Source organism: Astyanax mexicanus, chromosome 1 (genome assembly GCF_023375975.1).
Source record: "Astyanax mexicanus isolate ESR-SI-001 chromosome 1, AstMex3_surface, whole genome shotgun sequence".
NCBI classification, from domain to species: domain Eukaryota; kingdom Metazoa; phylum Chordata; class Actinopteri; order Characiformes; family Acestrorhamphidae; genus Astyanax; species Astyanax mexicanus.
The window spans coordinates 120,110,674-120,132,194 of NC_064408.1; the positions used below are offsets into that span (position 1 = coordinate 120,110,674).

Below are 21,521 nucleotides of genomic sequence, written 5' to 3' on the forward strand. Positions count from 1 at the left end.
GAGACATTAAAAAATCGCATTTTAAATCGCAATCGCAATTTATAGATAAAAAATTGCAATTAGATTATTTTCCAAAATCGTTCAGCCCTATATATTTACTTAAGTTATCTTTGTCTGATAATATAATGTATATATAATATACATTGAATATGTGATAATGTAATATAGGAGGTTAAAACTATCGCTGACCGCCAAAAGGCTCATGCACAAAACACAGTTCATGTCCTATTTACGTGATTGGCTGCTTTGCAAATATTCTAAACGAGTTTATAACTTTCCTATTGATTATTTAGCTGTTTTACCGTATGATAATTGTGCATGGTAATCATTGCATGATTTCTATCATTTAATATGGACATTTGAAGTATTTTTCTCTTGTCCTGCACTTGCTTAACTGATTTACCATCCTTATTCGTGCAGGAAACTGAAAACCACTCCCAAACCACAATATGTTTTGAATATTTTAAATGTAGACCACTAATTTGCACTGTGCATTACAACAGAACCCTGACACGCACCACAAAAGTCTAGTAAACAAAACTGATGTACAGATGTTTTTTAGTATATCTTACAAATAAATCATTAATAAAGAGTTTAATGGGTTTTTAAAACTCCCCTTTTTCTCATTTACAAACCTCGCCAGACATTCCAGAAAGAACAGGATGAAGCACAGCTTTTTTTCATGTTACAAAAACATATCAGCTGGCTGCTCTGGTAATCTGAGGTAATGCCTTTTCTGTGTCTACAAAACTTTTTGTTTCACATTCCTTAAACCTCCAGACATGCCCAGAATTCAGGCCATGTCTGGAGGTTTAAGGAATGTGAAATACTTGTTTAAAGGCTTACATCACATAGCAACAAGACTTTGACTTGGCCACTTCAAACCATTTCCAACTAAATATTTTCAGACATTGTTCACTTATTTTTGAGTGCAACCCTTCCCCTTGAAACAGAGTTATAGGAAGTTATAGTAATAGAGTTTTAGGTACCATATTTTTCACACTGTAAGGTGCACTGGATTATAAGGCACATTATGCGGCACTAGTAAGGAACAGGGGTATCGCCATGTTTCCCTTTCTAATTCAGCAGGTCAGCAAGTAAACAAAACTTTTAAAGTCGAACGAGCACTGGATGTTAATCTACACAGATTTCTCTTATTTGGGTGAGTAAAGCGCTTCCTTTTATTTAGAGTAAGCTTAGATTTCCAGATTTCCACTAAGGCTTGGTGCAGCAGCATTAGCATTAGTGGACAACCGCTAGCAGTTTGTCCCCCCCGTAGCTCGTAGCTCATTTAAGTGAAAAGGCTACAGGCCAATATACTCGCCCCTGAATGGCGAAAGAGCTAGCGCTTAGCGACTTTTCCACTTTAAAACATTTCCATCATAATAAGATTTAAGTCCAATCCTATTTCTAAATTGTACCTCTACCGCTTGTTTTCGAGTATAACCCTTATAGAGCTACAGTTACCGTATTTTTCTTATTATAAGGCACACTATCAATAAACGTCCATTTTCAGTTCTTTTTTCATACATAAGGTGCACCGGATTATAAGGCACCTTATGCTGCACTAGTAAGGAACAGGGGTGTCACCCTGTTTCCCTTCTAACTCAGCAGGTCTCACCGCTGGAGGCGCCTAAGTAAACAAAACTGTAATACTTAAACACATTTTCTTTTAAAGTCAAACGAGCACTGGATGTTAATCTACACAGATTTCTTTCCTGAAAACTGTTTATTTGGGTGAGTAAAGCACTTCCTTTTATTTACAGTAAACTTAGATTTCCAGATTTCCACTAAGGCTTGGTGCAGCAGCATGGATAACCGCTAGCAGTTTGTAACACGTAGCTTATTTTACCTTGGTAAATGCAAAGTCTACAGAACTATTCACTCACCTCTGAATGGCGAAAGAGCTCACGCTAAGTACGGTTAACTGCTAATGCTAATGTTGCTCCAGCAGTGCTAGCCAGGGTTAGCAGTAGGCTACAAACCGATAATACTTAACTCCGAATGGTGAAAAAGCTAGTGCTTAGCGCAGTTAGCAGCCAATCTAATACTGCTTCAACAGCGCTAGCTGGGGTTAGCAGTGGTGGTTGCTATGGTGTGGCTAAGCAGTTGCTAGGTGGTTGCTAAGGTGTTGCTAAGGCGTTGCAATGGTGTCAGTGGTGGTTGCTAAGGTGTTGATAAGTGGTTGCTAAGGCATTGCTATGGTGTCTGTGGTGGTTGCTATGATCATTGCTATGATGTTGCTAGGCACTTGCAATGGTTGCTAAGGCATTATGGTATCTGTGTTGGTTAGTATGGTGTTTCTAAGTAATTACTAGCAATAATGTCTGTGGTGGTTGCTTTGATTTTACTAAGCAGTTGCTAAGGTGTTGCTATAATGTCCGTGGTGGTTGCTGTGATGTTGCTAAGCAAAGCAGTTGCTTGGTGGTTGCTAATGTGAGTCACTACAGGGTGGGCTTTCATTTATTTTAGCAACACCAACACATAGTTCCTTCCTTGCATTCATCACTTAATCAGCCAGCAGTTCTAATGCAGGACAATGCCCCCTGTCACACAGCGAAATTGGTAAAGCAAAAAAAAAAAAAAAAGAAACAATGTAATGGCCAGCCCAGAGTCCTGCTCTAAACTTAAGAGAAAACCTATAAAAAAAAATAATAAGTTTTTGCCACGAAACTCACAACAGTCAGACAGTTGTGGAAAAGACTGGAAAAAGAATGCATAAAAAAAAAATTAAATCACACCAGACTAGTGATGTCCTGTTTTCACAGATGTGCCAAAATAATTTAAAGTCCTGTAAACATCCTACTAATCAGTGACCCCAGTATCTGTACTTACAGAGTGCGATTTAATTTCCTTTTGCCCTTTAGTTTGTTTTATTAGCGTCTTTGTTCTTGTTTTCCTCTCTTTTTTTTCTTTCCTCTTTGTTAGTTTTGCTTGTCCTCAATTAAACTCCCCACACAACTGCAAGCACACCACAACCCCCACAGGAGTAGCGGTTTAGTTCTCCAGCACCGAGACGGGAGAAGCATTAGCTGCTATCCACGCTAAGTGCTAGCTCTTTTACCGTTTAGAGGTGAGTATTATTGACCTGTAGCCTGCTGCTAACCCTGCTAAATCACTAAGCACTAGCTTTTTAGCAGTTCAGAAATGAGTGTATATCGAACAGCAGTCTGTGTTTTTACCGTGTTAAAACAAGCTATGTGGCACAAACCGCTAGCTAATATCACCCTGGCTTACCGTAACACTCAGGGTTTCCTAATATAGTGGTAGCACTAGCTGTTAGCTGATAGTGCTAAGGCTGCTGCACCCAGCCTTAGTGGAGATCTGGAAATCTAAGCTTACTGTTAATAAAAGGAAAGAGCTTTACTCACCCAAATAATCAGTTTTCAAGAGAGAAATCTGTGTAGATTAACATCCAGCACTCTGTTTACTTAACTTAGACATGCTGAATAAGAAGGGAAACAAATCCCAAATTATATTATCAACATTTACATTTAATATTTTTACATTATAATCGTTACGGCTTTTAGAAAAGTGTGTTTTTTTATTGATTTTATTCATTTGGTGATCATTCTGGCTATGTTGCAGGTAGTGGCATGATTTTTTGCAGGAAATCTGCTTTTTCATAATAAAAAAAAAAAAATCTAATGACTTTGCAAGTTTTGCAAGTTTATTTATATATTTTTATATTTATATATTTTCATACTCTCTGGATACATTTTTCACCCTCTGCCCCAAATCCCAATCAGTCTACTATTTATTAAATGAAAAATAATATATTTTTTGTGTTTGTGAATGAATAACTAATAATTCATGTAATTAAACTGTCATTTAAAGTGTTAAAATCCTGGAAATTATTAAATATTTGATCAGGGCTGAAGTTGATCAGGTGATTTTTGAGAAAAAAAAGCAAATAAAATATTGACATATAAAGATTTTATTGCTGATTTTGTGCGTGTATATTTTTGCCACAAAGGTGTCCAGAATGTGCAAATTTTTTAAACCTGGCACTACATAAAAAATTATAAATTCAATCAAAACTATTTTGTTGCTAATCTTTGCCACATCCAAGACTCTAATTACCATTGACTGTGGGTTATTTGGGGTGGTTTAAGGCGGGTCTGTAAATGCCCCAATTACAGGCCTAAAAGACACAAATTACAAGGCAGTAAGGTTTACTTAATTGTGCTGCTACAGGGAGTTTTACTGGGTGGTCTCTACTGTGCTTGAGCTCGGTTAGTCGCAATAGAGGATTACAGCACCTCCAGTGTTTAACTTGAAGCTGCTTTAAAAGAAAATGATTAAAATCGAAATTTTAATTAATTTCAATCATTATGGACACTTCAAAATGTACTCATAAGCATTGTTTGTTGGTGTGTAGTGCTGACCCATATGGGCCTCAAATAATGTCACCATTATATATATATATATATATATATATATATATATATATATATATATATATAAATTGTTGTATTAGATTTACCAGTCTAAGCATTTCTGTGTAAATGCTGACGTTCCCAGACTATCAGGAAACATTCACGGGTCAAAAAAAGGTCAAACTCATTTCAGCAGGGTTAAATATCTGCTTTTGAGTTTTATATCTGGTTACTGATTATGTGACTCTTTTGTTCTTGAACACCTCCTCGCCTATGCTAAAACTATATTAGCACATCTCAAAAAACTTGAATAATCATTGGAAAAAAAAAGTTACTTTATTTCAGTTATTCAGTTAAAAATGTGAAACTCATATTATATAGATGTATTTTATTTTATAGAAGTCTAAAATCTTGTCCGTTTACAACCAAATAAGGAATGTATCTAAATTTTACAATAGTTTTTGTAGTAATATGAATTATTTATAGCTATATAATTTGAAACTGACATCAGGGGTGTCATTTATTAACACCTTGATTTTCTTTATTTCAATAATCCAGTTTAAAATGTGAAACTGGTTTATTATATAGATGTATTGAAACACAGAGTGATCTATTTTAAACGTTTTAAAATTAGTGTTTTAGAAAATTTTAATATTATATGAAGACCAATTGGTACTTTTGGCAGTGTGCCAAGTCCTGCTGGAAAATGAAATCCACATCTTCATAAAAGTTGAACGAGTGGAGAGATACACAGTCCAAGCTGCTTGAGGTCTAGTGTGAAGTTTCCACCAATCAAATCTTACAGCATTTCATGTTTCCACACTTAGTGTGGTTTGCGACAAATGCTAATGCTGCTCCAGCAGTGCTAGCAGGGCTTAGCAGCAGGCTACAGTCTGATATACTTGCCGTCTCTGAGCGGTGAAAGAGCTAGCGCTAGCACAGTTAGCAGGTAATGATAATAATGCTGGAGAACTTCACTGAAACTTCTGAATAACGTTGTACAGATATTAAGTGCGCCTTATAGTGCGAAAATAAGGTATATCAGTGTGGTAATACAGTTTTTATCATCACGATTGGATGAAATATTTTAGCCAGATGCCGCCGGTCACCACCTGTATATTACCCAATGTAATCATTATCTTAATAATCATTATCACTATAAAACATTTTTGACTGACATCATTACAATTCACAGGACATGAGGGCATTTGGCAACCATCCAAAACTCCTCTCAGGTTCTGAGTCAACAGGTTTTTCCAGCTTTTTCTATTAATAAAACAAGGATCTGTGTGATGCTGAGGCGTGGTGTGATGGGTTATGCAGTCAAACGCTGCTGTTACTGTTCAACAGAGCATTTGTTTTATGGTTAATCTATTCAGATATGTGGTCAATTATTGAAAGACGCACAGGAAGCTTCTAGATAAACACGGTTCAGTTCTGCTGAAATGGAAATCACCTGCTTTGCATCACTTACTGCTCTTTCGCACCTCCACAGACGCGGACGTCTGGTCCCCGAGGCGGTCTGTAACTGTAACGATGTAGGATCCGTATCGTTCCACTTTGGCGACCTGGAGATGCACATTATCAGGGTCCGGGGATTTATTCGTATCGAGCCTGAACTCTCCCTCGCCGTTCCTGACATCCCACGTAACCAAGAGTAAGGTTTCCGCTGGACTTTTCGTAACCTGGGCCTGGAGAGCCAGCTTTCTGCCGTAGCTCACGTAGATCGGGCTCTTGTAGGGCAAATTCACCGATATTCCCCAACACGTCCACAGCACTGCGGAGAACGTGGACACAAAATGTAATGAAAATACAGTACACTGACCAGCCACTTTATAAAAAAAATTCAAGCACTTTTCAAGCACTTTCAACACCCATTTTCAAGTTTTTCCAGCACCTTTTAGCTGTAGTAAATGAATGATAACGATGATATTTCAGGAATAATCAATACAGTCATACCTGTCAAGTTTTGAATTTTAAAATAAAGGAAAATTTCCGCCGCCCGCTTCGAGCCGTCCCACTAGCCCAACTAAGGTTTAGTATTCCTTACACTTTAAGACAGGTTTACAAGAAATCTAAAATAACCACCTGTGAATCACTAACACATTACAATTAGATATTTAGAATATAATAGGCCTACCTTTGTTGGCACTGAAATGTTGTGAACATCCCTACATATGTAATTCCTATAATACAGCCTAAATAAAAACATTTTTCTAGATATTTACATGAAATCTTTACTTTAACTTTTTTTTTTTAAATGTATTTAATTTATTTAAAATTCTGCAAAATGACTGTTGGTGAGCAAAAAATAGTATTATGAGCTTTTACATATAGACATAGAGCAGATATATTCCATCAGTGAATCCATTCCTTAATAAAGTATGCAAAACAGTATGTCAATAATGGATTCCATGTAGCTATGTAATAATGTAAATAATGCACTTGTTTCTAAATTATTTTACCTTTTAGAACATACTGAAACTTACATTTTTTTAAAGAAATACTAATAAATATTAGTCCTAAGGGTTGTTACGTGCATATGCACGTAGAAAGTGTTTTTCTGTCTTTCTCCCCGTTTCTCTCTCGCTCTTTCCCTGTCTCTGATTGGCTGATTAGGTCTGGTGGGAGGACCCAGTAGGAGGAGCGTCGTCTTGCCGCCCAATAGATCTTCCCTGCTGGATCTACACCCGCCAATGACCTGCATGTTCTGACCGGATGGGGCGGTCCTTTTCAAATATAACGCAGCTCAGTCGCGTCAGTCGGGAGATGAGAGATGAGAGGAAAGACCTGTGTTTGCGAGAGCTGTGACTATTTAAGCTGTTTCTGTCTGTTTCTGTGTTTCCTGTGAATAGTTGTGAGTAGTGAATGTTTGGCTGAAAGTGGAGTATGTAGTTTGTTTCTGTGAGAGTGAGGTGTTTGTCTGAGTGTCCTCCCCCCTCCCTCACCACTCCACTCTGTTGCATTTTGGCGGACAGATAAGTTGGGCCCTTCACATTATTCATCACGTAGGTAACACAATGTCTAGACACACCAGGTAAGGGGCGGGTGGCACTATTGTATTTTTGGTTTAGTTTAGTTTTTGGGTTAGGTAGTTTAGCACTTGTATTATTTTCTTTCCTTTGGCACCGTCCACAGTCCACCTTAGGCATTTTAGTTTGAAGAAACAGCTTATTGCTTATTGATTATTATTATTAATATTATTATTAATATTTTTGTATCTTTCATTTGCTATTTGTTTCATTGTACACTTTCGCAATTTTGCAAAAACAACCAGAAAAATCCCTGGTTTCTCTTTTCAACTAAATCTCTGCTTCCAGTCCCTTTATTCCATCAATTTTTATTTTTGTTTACTTCCTAATTTACCCTAGACCACAACACTTTTAATTGGGAACGTAACAGGGTCTACACAATTAATCTTAAATTAATACTTCTTTCTTTGATCAGTCCAGTACTGATCATTTCATTCACACAGCGCCTGTTTCGTAATTTTTTTTTTATGTTAATAGAAAACGGGAGTTGAGAGCATTTAAACATACATATACTCAAAATTATTGATTTGCTTTTTGTCACATTGAGATGGCATTATCTTTATGTAAACACAATCAGAATTGTGTTTGGTAATAGCAAAAGAAGAAGAAATTAAAGCAAAAGTTTTAGGGTTTTAGGGTGGTTTTGACAATTTGGGGGTAGAGTCAGGATAATCTCCCTCAGCGAATGCTACTGGCTCATATCTCCAGGCTTTGTGACTGACCACCTACTACCAGCAGCCTTCAGAAACAAAGACAGCAGGAGAGTTAGCTAGCTATGCTAAAAGCTAGAGTTTGGATTTATGTCATAGTCAGATAGTTATTTGTTGTAAAGTAAATGCAGTTATGATTTCAGGCACTTTTCAAGCACTTTCTCCAAAATTCCAACACTTTCCAGACCTGGAAAACAGAATGTTAAACTTTCAAGCATTTTCCAGGATTTCAAGCACCCGTATGAACCTTGCTTTCAGTAGACTATGGTTCTGTATCTGTTTCTCTGCATACCTTATGATTATTATGCTGTAGTACGTTAGTATTATGCTTTTGAGGCACGGTGGCTTAGTGGTTAGAAAATTCGCCTCCCAGCACTGGGGTCTTGGGTTCAACTCACTATCTGGGTGGAGTTTCCATGTTCCCCCTCTATCTCAAATCTCCCTATGGGGACTTTGAACACAGGAAAACATGGAGATCAGGTAAAATGGATATTCTAAATTGCCCAGAAAATTGATCTGCCAAAATGACATGCCTTACAGTAACTTAAAGTTAAAATTATAGCCAGATGCAGCCAATCAGGGCTGGTGCTAGCCATTTGGGTGCCCAAAGCTCAAATTCTCTTCAAGGATTAAATGGTTTTATTTGATAACAGTTTGATATGCTGGTTTTATAGGACTTGTTAGAAATTCGGCCTTCAGGAACCAGGTGTCCGATTCAGGAGTCAGGAGACGGCTTCAGAGTTGACTTGAGTTTATTCACGTGCAGACAGAAAATCTACACGGGCACAGCTTAGTCAGTCGATCAGAAGCAATCTAACTAAAGATATTTTGAGGGGACATTATATACATTGGATCCTGCTTTGAACACTGCAGGGTGGTCACTTTAATGGGGGTTTCAAACGATGAGGGTCCCTGCAGAGACAAATGGTCAGATAACAATCTGGGTCCCTGCAGAGATGAATGGTCAGAGATAGTGGAAGATTGACATCTCAAGTTTTGTAGAAGACATGATGGAGCCACAATTGGGGGAATAGGAGAGGGTGAAAGAGTTAAAGTATAATAGGAGAGGGTGAAAGAGTTAAAGTATAATTTGTTATGGGCAGAATTCTATCAGACTCCAATTTCTAGTTTTTGCAAAACCAATTGGGAATTTTTCATAAGTTTGACCCATTACTCCAAAATGCTACAGTAATACCACTTAATACTTATGCTAATAATAATAAAAAGTGTTATCAAATAGTGTAATTTGATAAACAATACACAACCGACAATTTTCCTTGGTTCGACTTTCCATTACTCCACATTGCTACAGTAATGATCACTTGAAACAATTGTTCTTCAATGATTTTCTTATTTTACAGAAGTCTAAATTCTTGTCTATTTACAACCAAATAGGAAATGTATCTAAATTTGCCATCCCAGTACTCCAAATTCCTACAGTAATATAATTTTCTGTGGAAAGTGTTTTTCCAAGACCTGACAGGGGTGTCATTTATTAACACCTTAATTTTCTTTATTTCAGTAATTCAGTTGAAAATGTGAAACTCATTATATAGATGCGTTAGTCCTGGACAATATGGGCAAAATTTATATCACGATATATTCCTTAATTTCGGTAGATAAGATATAATTTCGATATCGATATAAATACTTTGAAGGCCTCAGAAAACTGCAAAGAATCCCTGCAATGGAAATATGTTAGTACTACTGTCTGAAAATTTAATTTAAGTCTTTGAAACCTCCTTTCACAAAAACTTTATAATACTTAAGAAATAAAAAATTGTCAAAATAAATCAATGCTCAATATTATTTGCATTATCTGACCTAGCCTAGCCTAGCCTAGCCTATCTGGCTAAGTGCCTGTGTGATAACGTCATCACGCACAGACATAGCCCAGCTACGGAGACTGTTCAGCTCTGGGGCGAGCTGACGCCAGTAAAAAATGTCTGTCCGTGTAAATAACACATATCGATACACCACAAAAATGATATCACCGTTATTGAAACATTTCTTATCGCGATAAATACCGATATCGAATTATTGTCCAGGCCTAAGATGCGTTACACACAGAGTGATCTATTTTATTGTTGATTATGGCTTACATCCTACAAATCAGAGTCAATATCAATAAGAATATTATATAAGAACAACTGGTACTTTAGGCAGTGTGGGCAGTGTGCCAAGTCCTGCTGGAAAATGAAATCTGCATCTCCATAAAAACATGAAGTGCTGTAAAATTTTGCGGGAAAACTCTGCACTGACTTTGGACTTGATGTGACACAGTGGACCAACACCAGCTGATGATCAGTGATGGTTTGGAGAGACATGTCATCTGCTGGTGTTGATCCACTGTGTTTATTATCAAGTCTAAAGTCAGTGCAGTTTTGTTTTCCCACAAAATCTTACAGCACTTCATGCTTCCCTCTGCTACTGACAACTTTTATGGAGATGCTTAAGGAGATTTCATTTTCCAGGAGGACTTGACACACTGCCTAAAAGTACCGATTGGTCTTATATAATATTATAATTTTCTGAGACACTGATTTTTAAGTTTTTATTGTCTATATGACAAGCATAAAAAATAAATAAACACTAAAAATAGATCCCTCTGTGTGTAATACATCTATATAATATATACGTTTCACATTTTGAACTAAATTACTAAAATAAATTTTCAATGATTTTCAATTTTTTTATTTTTTATTTTGGTTTAACACTTTTAAGTTACTACATGATTTCTTATGTGTTCCTTTATAGTCATCACTTACAATGTTGGCAAAATTAGGGTGCATTTTATTTTTATTATATATATATATATATATATATATACACAATTCTAAAAACAAAAGCATACAATGATTTTATTTAAAGTGGCCTTATAAAACACAGCAATAACAGACTTACTTTCTGACCCATAGAGCAGTAACCACAGCAACCTGGGCAATCTGCTGTGCTGCCGGAGACAGGAGAAGAAGAACATTTCCACTCTGGGAAAAAAATGGAAATTGTCATTAGCGAAATGGGAAACAGCTCTAATCATCAGCATGTACGTGGAAGGGAGGTTAATTTCAGAGCATAGCCATACACTGGTCAAGCATAATTTTATGACTACCTCTCTGTTTCTACAGACTTTTTAATCAACTCCACTGATCATAGGACACTGTGCAGTTCTATATTTACAGTAGACTGTACTGTATTATTAGCCTCCTCTTAACCGGTTCTTCAATACTCACCACAAGAGAAATGAAAGATCAGACTCAGGCCCCGTCTACACAAACCAGGCTATTTTTAAAAAAAGGAGGTTTTGTCTCTGTTTTTAAAAATATTTTTGTCCACACAAGCAGCGTTTTCAGAAATATCCCCGTCTACATGGAAATGTCATGCCACTCAAAAACGCTGAAATGAACAGAAATTCTCTAGACATTCAGAGGTTTTCTCGTCACTCCTCAGCAACAACTACTACATTTTTTAAAAAATGGTCCAGACCTGGACCAGAATCTCTGTTCGCGGTAAGGTTTATTAGCTCCAGAGAGGAGGATCAGAAAAAGCAGCACGCATTTATACTATACATTTGTACTATAGATTTATACGAGTTTATACTGATTACTAAACACCTGATCCAACTAATCAACTAACAACTAGCTTATCTACTAACTATCTGCCCTCGCTGAGGCGAGCTGAGTGATACAGCAGGAAAACGGCGAAAAAGTCCCCTCCCGATCTCTAAGCTAATGCTAAACAAAACGCAGATATGCGGAGAATTGTCCCGATACGATATTTGGATCGTATTGGCCGCCGATATTTGCAAAAATACGTATCGGTATCGGATCGGCAGGCACGAGAAAATGCCGATCCAGACTCCCGATCCATTTTTTTTTGAAAGTCCGGGTTTTTCAGCGCACCCATTTAGATAATCCATTCCAGTTTTTGCTGTGTTTTCGCCAGTGAGAGTAAAATCCGGTCCGCATTTTCCATCACAGCTTCAGCACACGAGCTGGAAGCTCCACCAGCAGCCTGGTTATCTTGCTACTTTAAATAGATACTGGAGGAGCGCTGACCAGCAGATAACCCCAGGGAGACTGATACCTCAGTGGGCCTCCGCTTGGGCGTAAGAGTAGGGTTGCAACGGTATGAGATTTTCACGGTATGATAACCGTCTCAGAAAATACCGCGGTATCACGGTTATCACGGTATCACAGTTTGTTACATATATTATTAAACTGACCCTTAAAGAAATTACAACAAAGGTTTTTTTGTTCAATTAACTATTTATTGTAGAAACCTGGAACAATTATAATTTTAATGTCTCCTTAAAAAAAATAAGCTGTACACCATCAGGTGAAGGAAACCATTTTTTTCCACTACTCTTAAGGGCATTAAGAGTGTATATAAAAAAAATATATATAAATATATATAATATATATACACACATACACACACGTTACATGTCCTCTAAGAAGTAAAGATCCTGTATTTAAAATATTCAGTACAATTATTTAAGTTTAAATTATTTAATATCTGATAAACTGAGCCTGGGTCAGTGTCTGATCAACAACTGTTGTAAACGTCCGTTTTACTGCCAAGTTGGTATATAACCAGATACTGCAGAAAGAGGGGATTTATTTCTGACATGATCCTCACAATAGAGATTTCTATTTTAAGGCTTTCACACCGAGTCTGGTTTTAACATATGAAAAACAGGCACGTCAGAATTTGAAAATTAACGCATGTAAATGAATGGCGTCTTTCACATCCAGTCCGGCCAGGACCTTTACACGGACACGTGAATCCATCGTAGCACGCACTTCACGCCTGTACCCACGTGCCCAAATTTCGGATAACTCAGCGCTTTTGCGGGCGCTTACTGCATGGGTTGTGCACGACTACAAAGAGGTTTTATTTAGGTTCAGATTAAAATTCTAAACTAAACACATACTTTGCGCTGCACGGCGGGGTGGTGTTCTCGGAGATGGGAGAACAGGTTTGACGTATGTCCACCTTTAGCTGTGACTTTACGCCCACATTGATTATAAATCGGATAACCATCCTCGGGTACGCTCGGCGGGTCTCTGAAATAGTCCCACACTGCTGATTTTAGTTTAGCCTTTTTTTAGGCGGACGGAGATTTGTTTAGTCTGATGCACTTTCTGTTGTTCTCACCGCTGTGTGCTGAGCAGCTGAAGCGGAGCAGAGTTGCGCATGCGCGGGTGAGTTTCTCCGCTGGCTTGCGTTTTACCGGTAATAAGCAAACACACACGGTATGATAACCGTGCATTTTAATACCATGGTATACCGTGAAACCGGTTACCGCTGCAACCCTACGTAAGAGCAATCCTTTTCACTACTGGAGAGAGAATCAGGCTCGACTACCCACCCTGGCAGCATTACGTTCTGTCACTACTAGCCCACCGCGCTCCACAAAACCAGCAAGCTGATTGGCTGTTTCTCCTGAGAGAAAATTTATTTGGGGCTTTCATTTGGCGCCCCCTATAGGCTGCATACCCACTTTTAAGTTGTATGTCTGGCTGCATTTTGGCTCCAGTGGAAACAATAAACAGTAAAAGAGTGACCAACAAAACAAACCATATGTGAATACTGTAAGTAAATCCTACACACGTATGTTTCATAGGCAGTTGCACTAAACCCTTAGTTCTGTACTGTATTAAAAACAATTCTATCTCTGTGACTGGTTGTGGTTTGCACTTATTGTTTGCGCTATATAAGACCTAGATAAGTTTTATTCTTATTCTTATTTATATTTCTTATAAAATCAATGTGTGAGAGAAACCAGTCTGTTAAATTTGCGTTATATGATTTTGTCAAATAAAACTAATTTTTAAGGCATTTTTCATTTTTGAAGTTTTCTTTAAAATTTTATTTTTAAATCTCGTCTCGTTCTCGTGAACCCAGTATCGTGTCTCTTCTCGTCTCGTGATATCAGTGTCTCGTCACACCCCTATTGATTACTGTGGAGATAATTGGTACAAATGTCTAGACTCTAATGTCTGCAAATAAGTAAAGAGAAGCAGAGTGAGTTAGGTGGAGGTGGAGTGAAGCAGAGTGAGGTAGGTGGAGGTAGAGTGAAGCAGAGTGAGGTAGGAGGAGGTAGAGTGAAGCAGAGTGAGGTAGGAGGAGGTAGAGTGAAGCAGAGTGAGTTAGGTGTACGTAAGGTGAAGCAGAGTGAGGTAGGAGGAGGTAGAGTGAAGCAGAGTTAGGTGTAGGTAGAGTGAAGCAGAGTGAGTTAGGTGGAGGTGGAGTGAAGCAGAGTGAGGTAGGTGGAGGTGGAGTGAAGCAGAGTGAGGTAGGAGGAGGTAGAGTGAAGCAGAGTGAGGTAGGTGGAGGTAGAGTGAAGCAGAGTGAGTTAGGTGTAGGTAAGGTGAAGCAGAGTGAGTTAGGTGAAGGTAAAGAGAAGCAGAGTGAGTTAAGAGGAGGTAGAATGAAGCAGAGTGAGTTAAGAGGAGGTAGAGTGAAGCAGAGTGAGTTAGGAGGAGGTAGAGTGAAGCAGAGTGAGGTAGGTGGAGGTTGAGTGAAGCAGAGTGAGTTAGGTGGAGGTAAGGTGAAGCAGAGTGAGTTAGGTGGAGATAGAGTGAAGCAGAGTGAGGTAGGTGGAGTGAAGCAGAGTGAGGTAGGTGGAGGTAGAGTGAAGCAGAGTGAGGTAGGTGGAGGTAGAGTGAAGCAGAGTGAGGTAGGTGGAGGTAAGGTGAAGCAGAGTGAGTTAGGTGAAGGTAAAGAGAAGCAGAGTGAGTTAAGAGGAGGTAGAGTGAAGCAGAGTGAGTTAGGTGGAGGTAGAGTGAAGCAGAGTGAGGTAGGAGGAGGTAGAGTGAAGCAGAGTGAGTTAGGTGTAGGTAAGGTGAAGCAGAGTGAGTTAGGTGTAGGTAAGGTGAAGCAGAGTGAGTTAGGAGGAGGTAGAGTGAAGCAGAGTGAGGTAGGTGGAGGTAGAGGGAAGCAGAGTGAGGTAGGTGGAGGTAGAGTGAAGCAGAGTGAGGTAGGAGGAGGTAGAGTGAAGCAGAGTGAGGTAGGAGGAGGTAGAGTGAAGCAGAGTGAGGTAGGAGGAGGTAGAGTGAAGCAGAGTGAGTTAGGTGGAGGTGGAGTGAAGCAGAGTGAGGTAGGAGAAGGTAGAGTGAAGCAGAGTGAGGTAGGAGGAGGTAGAGTTAAGCAGAGTGAGGTAGGTGGAGGTAGAGTGAAGCAGAGTGAGGTAGGTGGAGGTAGAGTGAAGCAGAGTGAGGTAGGTGGAGGTAGAGTGAAGCAGAGTGAGGTAGGAGGAGGTAGAGTGAAGCAGAGTGAGGTAGGAGGAGGTAGAGTGAAGCAGAGTGAGTTAGGTGGAGGTGGAGTGAAGCAGAGTGAGGTAGGAGAAGGTAGAGTGAAGCAGAGTGAGGTAGGAGGAGGTAGAGTTAAGCAGAGTGAGGTAGGTGGAGGTAGAGTGAAGCAGAGTGAGTTAGGTGTAGGTAAGGTGAAGCAGAGTGAGTTAGGTGGAGGTAAAGAGAAGCAGAGTGAGTTAGGAGGAGGTAGAGTGAAGCAGAGTGAGTTAGGAGGAGGTAGAGTGAAGCAGAGTGAGTTAGGAGGAGGTAGAGTGAAGCAGAGTGAGTTAGGTGTAGGTAAGGTGAAGCAGAGTGAGTTAGGTGTAGGTAAGGTGAAGCAGAGTGAGTTAGGTGTAGGTGGAGTGAAGCAGAGTGAGTTAGGTGGAGGTGGAGTGAAGCAGAGTGAGGTAGGTGGAGGTGGAGTGAAGCAGACTGAGGTAGGTAGAGGTAGAGTGAAGCAGAGTGAGGTAGGAGGAGGTAGAGTGAGGCAGAGTGAGGTAGGAGGAGGTAGAGTGAAGCAGAGTGAGTTAGGTGGAGGTGGAGTGAAGCAGAGTGAGGTAGGTGGAGGTAGAGTGAAGCTGAGTGAGGTAGGAGGAGGTAGAGTGAAGCAGAGTGAGTTAGGTGGAGGTGGAGTGAAGCAGAGTGAGGTAGGTGGAGGTAGAGTTAAGCAGAGTGAGTTAGGTGGAAGTAAGGTGAAGCAAAGTGAGGTAGAAGGATGTAAGGGGAAGCAGAGTAAGGATTAAAATTGATTTTACCAAATTGAAAACCTGTGGAATATAATCAAGAGGAAGATGGATGATCACAAGCCATCAAACCAAACTGAACTGCTTTAATTGTTGCACCAGTGGCATAAAGTCATCCAAAAGCAGTGTGTAAGACTGGTGGAGGAGAACATGCCAAGATGCATGATCTCCTGTTTTTTTCTCCTGGCTGACCCACATGGCAATAGCTTTAGCTTTTAGATCTTTAGCTTACCATGATTGGACTAAGTCTCAGTTTCAGCAGTAAAGAGAAGAATTAGAGCTCTGACAGGTGAAGTGATTACTGGTAATAAAGTCATTGATAACATAATAAAATAAAAAAGCAGATTGCCTGGGTCATATAACACTGCTACTGGATTTCTAAACAATAGAAGAGGTCTAAAACTAAGATCGGTAGTGTATGTTAACACTACTTCCTAAAAGAGCTTAGGGGAAAAAAAAAACAGGTTTCAAGCAATTTATAAATCCAGCAACAGCTATCAGCACATTAGATGTGGGAATTGATATTAAAACAGATCTAAAACCTCCAGAAAAAAACAAATAAACGACCTTAATCCAGATTCTGAGATCTGACAAGGGCATTAAACAAAGCACTTGTTAAACAAAGCAATACAGTAATGTTTAAGTAGTTTTACTTAGTTAAATAATTGCTTTGTTATCACAGTACATTATCTGTGGGAATTTCCCTATAAATCAACACCAGAGAACTTGACTACTGGTCTTGTTTTGTTTACTAAGATATATGATACACTACTCCACCCAAACCAGATCTAACCTGAAACAGGGCATAAAATACAACTGTTTTGTAAGCATTTTAAACGCTCAAACATCTCAATCCATTGTGTAACTTGTTAAAACTTGAACAAAATGTCTAGAAGATACTAATAAATCAATTTTGTCAAAGGTAATCAAGTAATTGAAGATTTGCCGCTGAACAAAGTCATTTTTAGGCATTTTGTACAGCAAAATATCTACATAAAGTCAATTTTCAACCTGTTTTAAATGTAAAATTACTGCTACAATTGTTTAACATGTTTTTTATGCAAAAAGTGGTGAGCACCACATACTAAGTGGTGAACACCAGATAATGGTAGCTAGCAAGCTATAGTTTAAACTGACAGATGTTCAGCAAGCAGTAATGTTAGCTAGGTTAGCTAATGTTAACTACTTTATTTTTAGTGGGGAATATTTTAGCTAACGTTAGCAAGGTAAGCTAATGTTAACTAATTACTTTATTTCAGTGGGGAATGTTTTAGCTAGTATTAGCTAATGTACATACTAAGTGGTGAGCACCACATACTAAGTGAGGAGCACCAGATAATGGTAGCCAGCAAGCTATAGTTTAAACTGACTGAGGTTAGCTAACGTTAACTACTTTATTTCAGTGTGAAACATTTTAGCTAGCATTTGCTAATTTAGCTAATGTTAACTACTTTATTTCAGTGGGGAATGTTTTAGCTAATGTTAGCTAGGTTAGCTAATGTTAACTACTATATTTTAGTGTGAAATGTTTTAGCTAATATTAGCTAGGTTAGCTAATGTTAACTACTTATTTCAGTGGGGAATTATTCAGCTAACGTTAGCTAATGTTAATTACTTTATTTCAGTGGGGAATATTTTAGCTAATGTTAACAATATTCCATTGGGGAATATTTTAGCTAATGTTAGCTAACCTAGCTAACATTAGCTAAAATATTCCCCAATGGAATATTGTTAACCTAGCTAACACGTTAGCTAGGTTAGCTAATGTTAATTACTTTATTTCAGTGGGGAATGTTTAAGCTAATGTTAGCTAATGTTAACAATATTTCATTGGGGAATATTTTAGCTAATGTTAACTACTTTATTTTAGTGTGAAATGTTTTAGCTAATATTAGCTAGGTTAGCTACTGTTTACTTTATTTTAGTGGGAAATATTTCAGCTAACGTTAGCTAGGTTAGCTAATGTTAACTACTTTATTTTAGTGGGAAATGTTTTAGCTAACGTTAGCTAGGTTAGCTAATGTTAATTACTTTATTTCAGTGGGGAATGTTTAAGCTAATGTTAGCTAATGTTAACAATATTTCATTGGGGAATATTTTAGCTAATGTTAACTACTTTATTTTAGTGTGAAATGTTTTAGCTAATATTAGCTAGGTTAGCTAATGTTTACTTTATTTCCGTGGGGAATATTTTAGCTAACGTTAGCTAGGTTAGCTAATGTTAACTACTTTATTTTAGTGGGGAATGTGTTAGCTAATGTTAGCTAGGTTAGCTAATGTTTACTTTATTTCCGTGGGGAATATTTTAGCTAACGTTAGCTAGGTTAGCTAATGTTAACTACTTTATTTTAGTGGGGAATGTGTTAGCTAATGTTAGCTAGGTTAGCTAATGTTAACTACTTTATTTCAGTGGGGAATATTTCAGCTAACGTTAGCTAGGTTAGCTAATGTTAACTACTTTATTTTAGTGGGGAATGTGTTAGCTAATGTTAGCTAGGTTAGCTAATGTTTACTTTATTTCCGTGGGGAATATTTTAGCTAACGTTAGCTAGGTTAGCTAATGTTAACTACTTTATTTCAGTTGGGAATGTTTTAGTTGATGTTATATAACACCACATTTACAGTCTATACTGGACTGGAAGAAAGCAGACAGAAAAGCAGGTGCAGATAAAGTGGGTAAAAAGAGCCATTTTTATAATTTTTTTGTACAGACAAACATTTCCATTAAACTGTTTTAACTTAAATTACTGCTTTCCCAAAACAATAGCCTTGATACTGTCTCTTTAACTGACACAGAAACACTCCAGAAAATACTAATACATCTATATCGGTGAAGTTAAAAAAAAGTTAATTGGACTTGTTTGAGGGTATAATGCCAAGCTAACAGTCATTACTGGACTGGCAGAAAGAAGCCAAAAGAGCAGGTGGTTAATAAAAGCCGTTTCTATGCATTTTACACACCAAAACAACCACATATACTGTATTTAACCTGTTTTAAAATGTTAAAATACTGATACTTTACCGTTAACTGAGACAGAAAGGTGCGGAAAACCTTTGTAAAATACTAATAAATCGATTTTGAGAGTCGAACACTAAGGTAAACAGTTAACGTTATTCCAGTCTGAAAATGTTTGAGGATTTAACGCCAAAAATTACTAGTCTAGAAGAAAGACAATGCGAGCAGACGGTTAATAAGAGACATTGCTAGGAATTTTATACAGTAAAACATCCCCATATACTGTATTTAACCTGTTTTAATGTCAAATACTGCCTTCTCGGTACGTTACCGCTGATACTTTCCCTTTAACTGACACAGAAACATGCACAAACCGTTTAAAAAAATACTCATAAATCGATATTGTCCAAATTAATCTCTGTTTGAGGATATAACGCCAAGCTAACAGTCATAACTAGACTGGAAGAAAGAAGCCAGGTGGTTAATAAAAGTCATTTCTATGCATTTTACACAGCAAAACAACCACATATACCGTATTTAACCTGTTTAAAATGTTAAAATACTGATACATTCCCTTTAGCCGAGACAGAAACTTGCCGAAAACCTTTGTAAAATACTAATAAATCGATTTTGAGAGTCGAACACAAAGGTAAACAGTTACTCCAATCCTAGTGACTAGTCTAGAAGAAAGACCAGGAGAACATATGGGTAATAAGAGACATTTCTAGGAATTTTATACAGTAAAACATCTACATATACTGTTTTTACTGCTTTCTCAGTACGTTACGACTGATACTTTCCCTTTAACTGAAACAGAAAGGTGCACAAAACGTCCAGAAAACGCTGATACATCCATTTCGGCGAAGTTAATCCAGATTCTAAACTTGTTTGAGGATATAACGCAAAGTTTAAAGTCTGCTAATTGTCTTCAGACATCAGGAAGCAGCACTTCAAAGCAGGTACAGGTAAGATAAGGGCTGTACAGACCTGTTTGTAGCTCCTCAGCTGAGCAGTGAAGAGAAATCCCTGAGCGCGCGCTGTGTTTCTGACGCCCTTCTGTCGTAATTACAGAGAAACGCTGCCGGTATGCTGGATTAGATAGCCGCACCTGTCTCGCGCTGTAATCAGGTAAATAGGTATTTAGCCCCGCCCAGCAGAGAGTCCGTCTGTGCAAAGAGGACAACAGTTTTTTGTTGTAGCTGACATGCTGCTTCTTTCAACATCAATGCTGTAATACAGACGTTTTTTTTTTTTTTATCCTGCTGTTGTTGGAGTAACTGTGTGTCTGTCTCTACCCTGCAGGAAAGCCTTTCTTAGCCAATCAGCTTTTGAGACACCAGTGCTGTGAGGATTTGATTGCATTTAGCAATAAAAGCATTAATGACTGCATCATCATGTTGGCCAGGGTGGATGGGGGTAGCAGTAAAAAGTTTGGACACACCTTCTTATTTAATATTTTCCTTTTTTCCCTACATGATTAAATGAAGGAACACACAAGGAATCATGTAGTGACTTAAAAGTGTTAAACAAACCAAAATACTCTGTGAAGAAGCATTTAGGTGATCTTATCTGGGGAGCTTGAGTTAACTTGATAAAATTATCCAGTGGAACAGTGGTGGCTTGTGTTGTCATACATTTCCCTTGGTAAGTTTCTTGGCTAAAGGCTCCAAGTCATGTCCTTATACAGCTCCTGCCCAAATCCACAGTCATCCTCAATAGTTTTCTCAGAGTCTTCATGAGGTAGAGTAACCTGGAATAGTTTAGTTTTCTCAGAGTCTTCATGAGGTAGAATCACCTGGAATAGTTTAGTTTTATCAGAGTCTTCATGAGGTAGAGTCACCTGGAATAGTTTAGTTTTATCAGAGTCTTCATGAGGTAGAGTCACCTGGAATAGTTTAGTTTTCTCAGAGTCTTCATGAGGTAGAATCACCTGGAATAGTTTAGTTTTATCAGAGTCTTCATGAGGTAGAATCACCTGGAATAGTTTAGTTTTATCAGAGTCTTCATGAGGTAGAGTCACCTGGAATAGTTTAGTTTTATCAGAGTCTTTCTGAGTTAGTCACCTGGAATAGTTTAGTTTTCTCAGAGTCTTCATGAGGTAGAATCACCTGGAATAGTTTAGTTTTCTCAGAGTCTTCATGAGGTAGAGTCACCTGCAATAGTTTAGTTGATCAGAGTCTTCATGAGGTAGAATCACCTGGAATAGTTTAGTTTTATCAGAGTCTTCATGAGGTAGAGTCACCTGGAATAGTTTAGCTTTATCAGAGTCTTCATGAGGTAGCGTCACCTGGAATAGTTTAGTTTTATCAGAGTCTTCATGAGGTAGAGTCACCTGGAATAGTTTAGTTTTATCAGAGTCTTTCTGAGTTAGAGTCACCTGGAATAGTAGTTTTATTAGAAGTT

The 21,521-nt window shown here is 38.2% G+C and overlaps 1 protein-coding gene across 3 annotated transcripts in view; it reads right to left on the reverse strand.

Moving 5' to 3' along the window:
* Positions 1 to 20,377, reverse strand: part of LOC111197455 (uncharacterized) — a 35,386-nt gene extending 15,009 nt beyond the window's left edge. For 2 of the 3 annotated variants that reach the window (XM_049467719.1, XM_049467716.1), the window contains exons 1-3: positions 20,106 to 20,377; positions 11,026 to 11,108; positions 5,854 to 6,156 (exon numbers count right to left, since the gene is read on the reverse strand). In XM_049467719.1, the coding sequence (XP_049323676.1) occupies positions 5,854 to 6,156; positions 11,026 to 11,101 (379 nt within the window). In that variant the 5' untranslated portion in view covers positions 11,102 to 11,108; positions 20,106 to 20,377. The remainder of the gene's footprint in view (positions 1 to 5,853; positions 6,157 to 11,025; positions 11,109 to 20,105) is intronic. The other variant, XM_022686852.2, reaches the window with a different exon arrangement.
* Between the last annotated feature and the right edge of the window lie 1,144 nt (positions 20,378 to 21,521).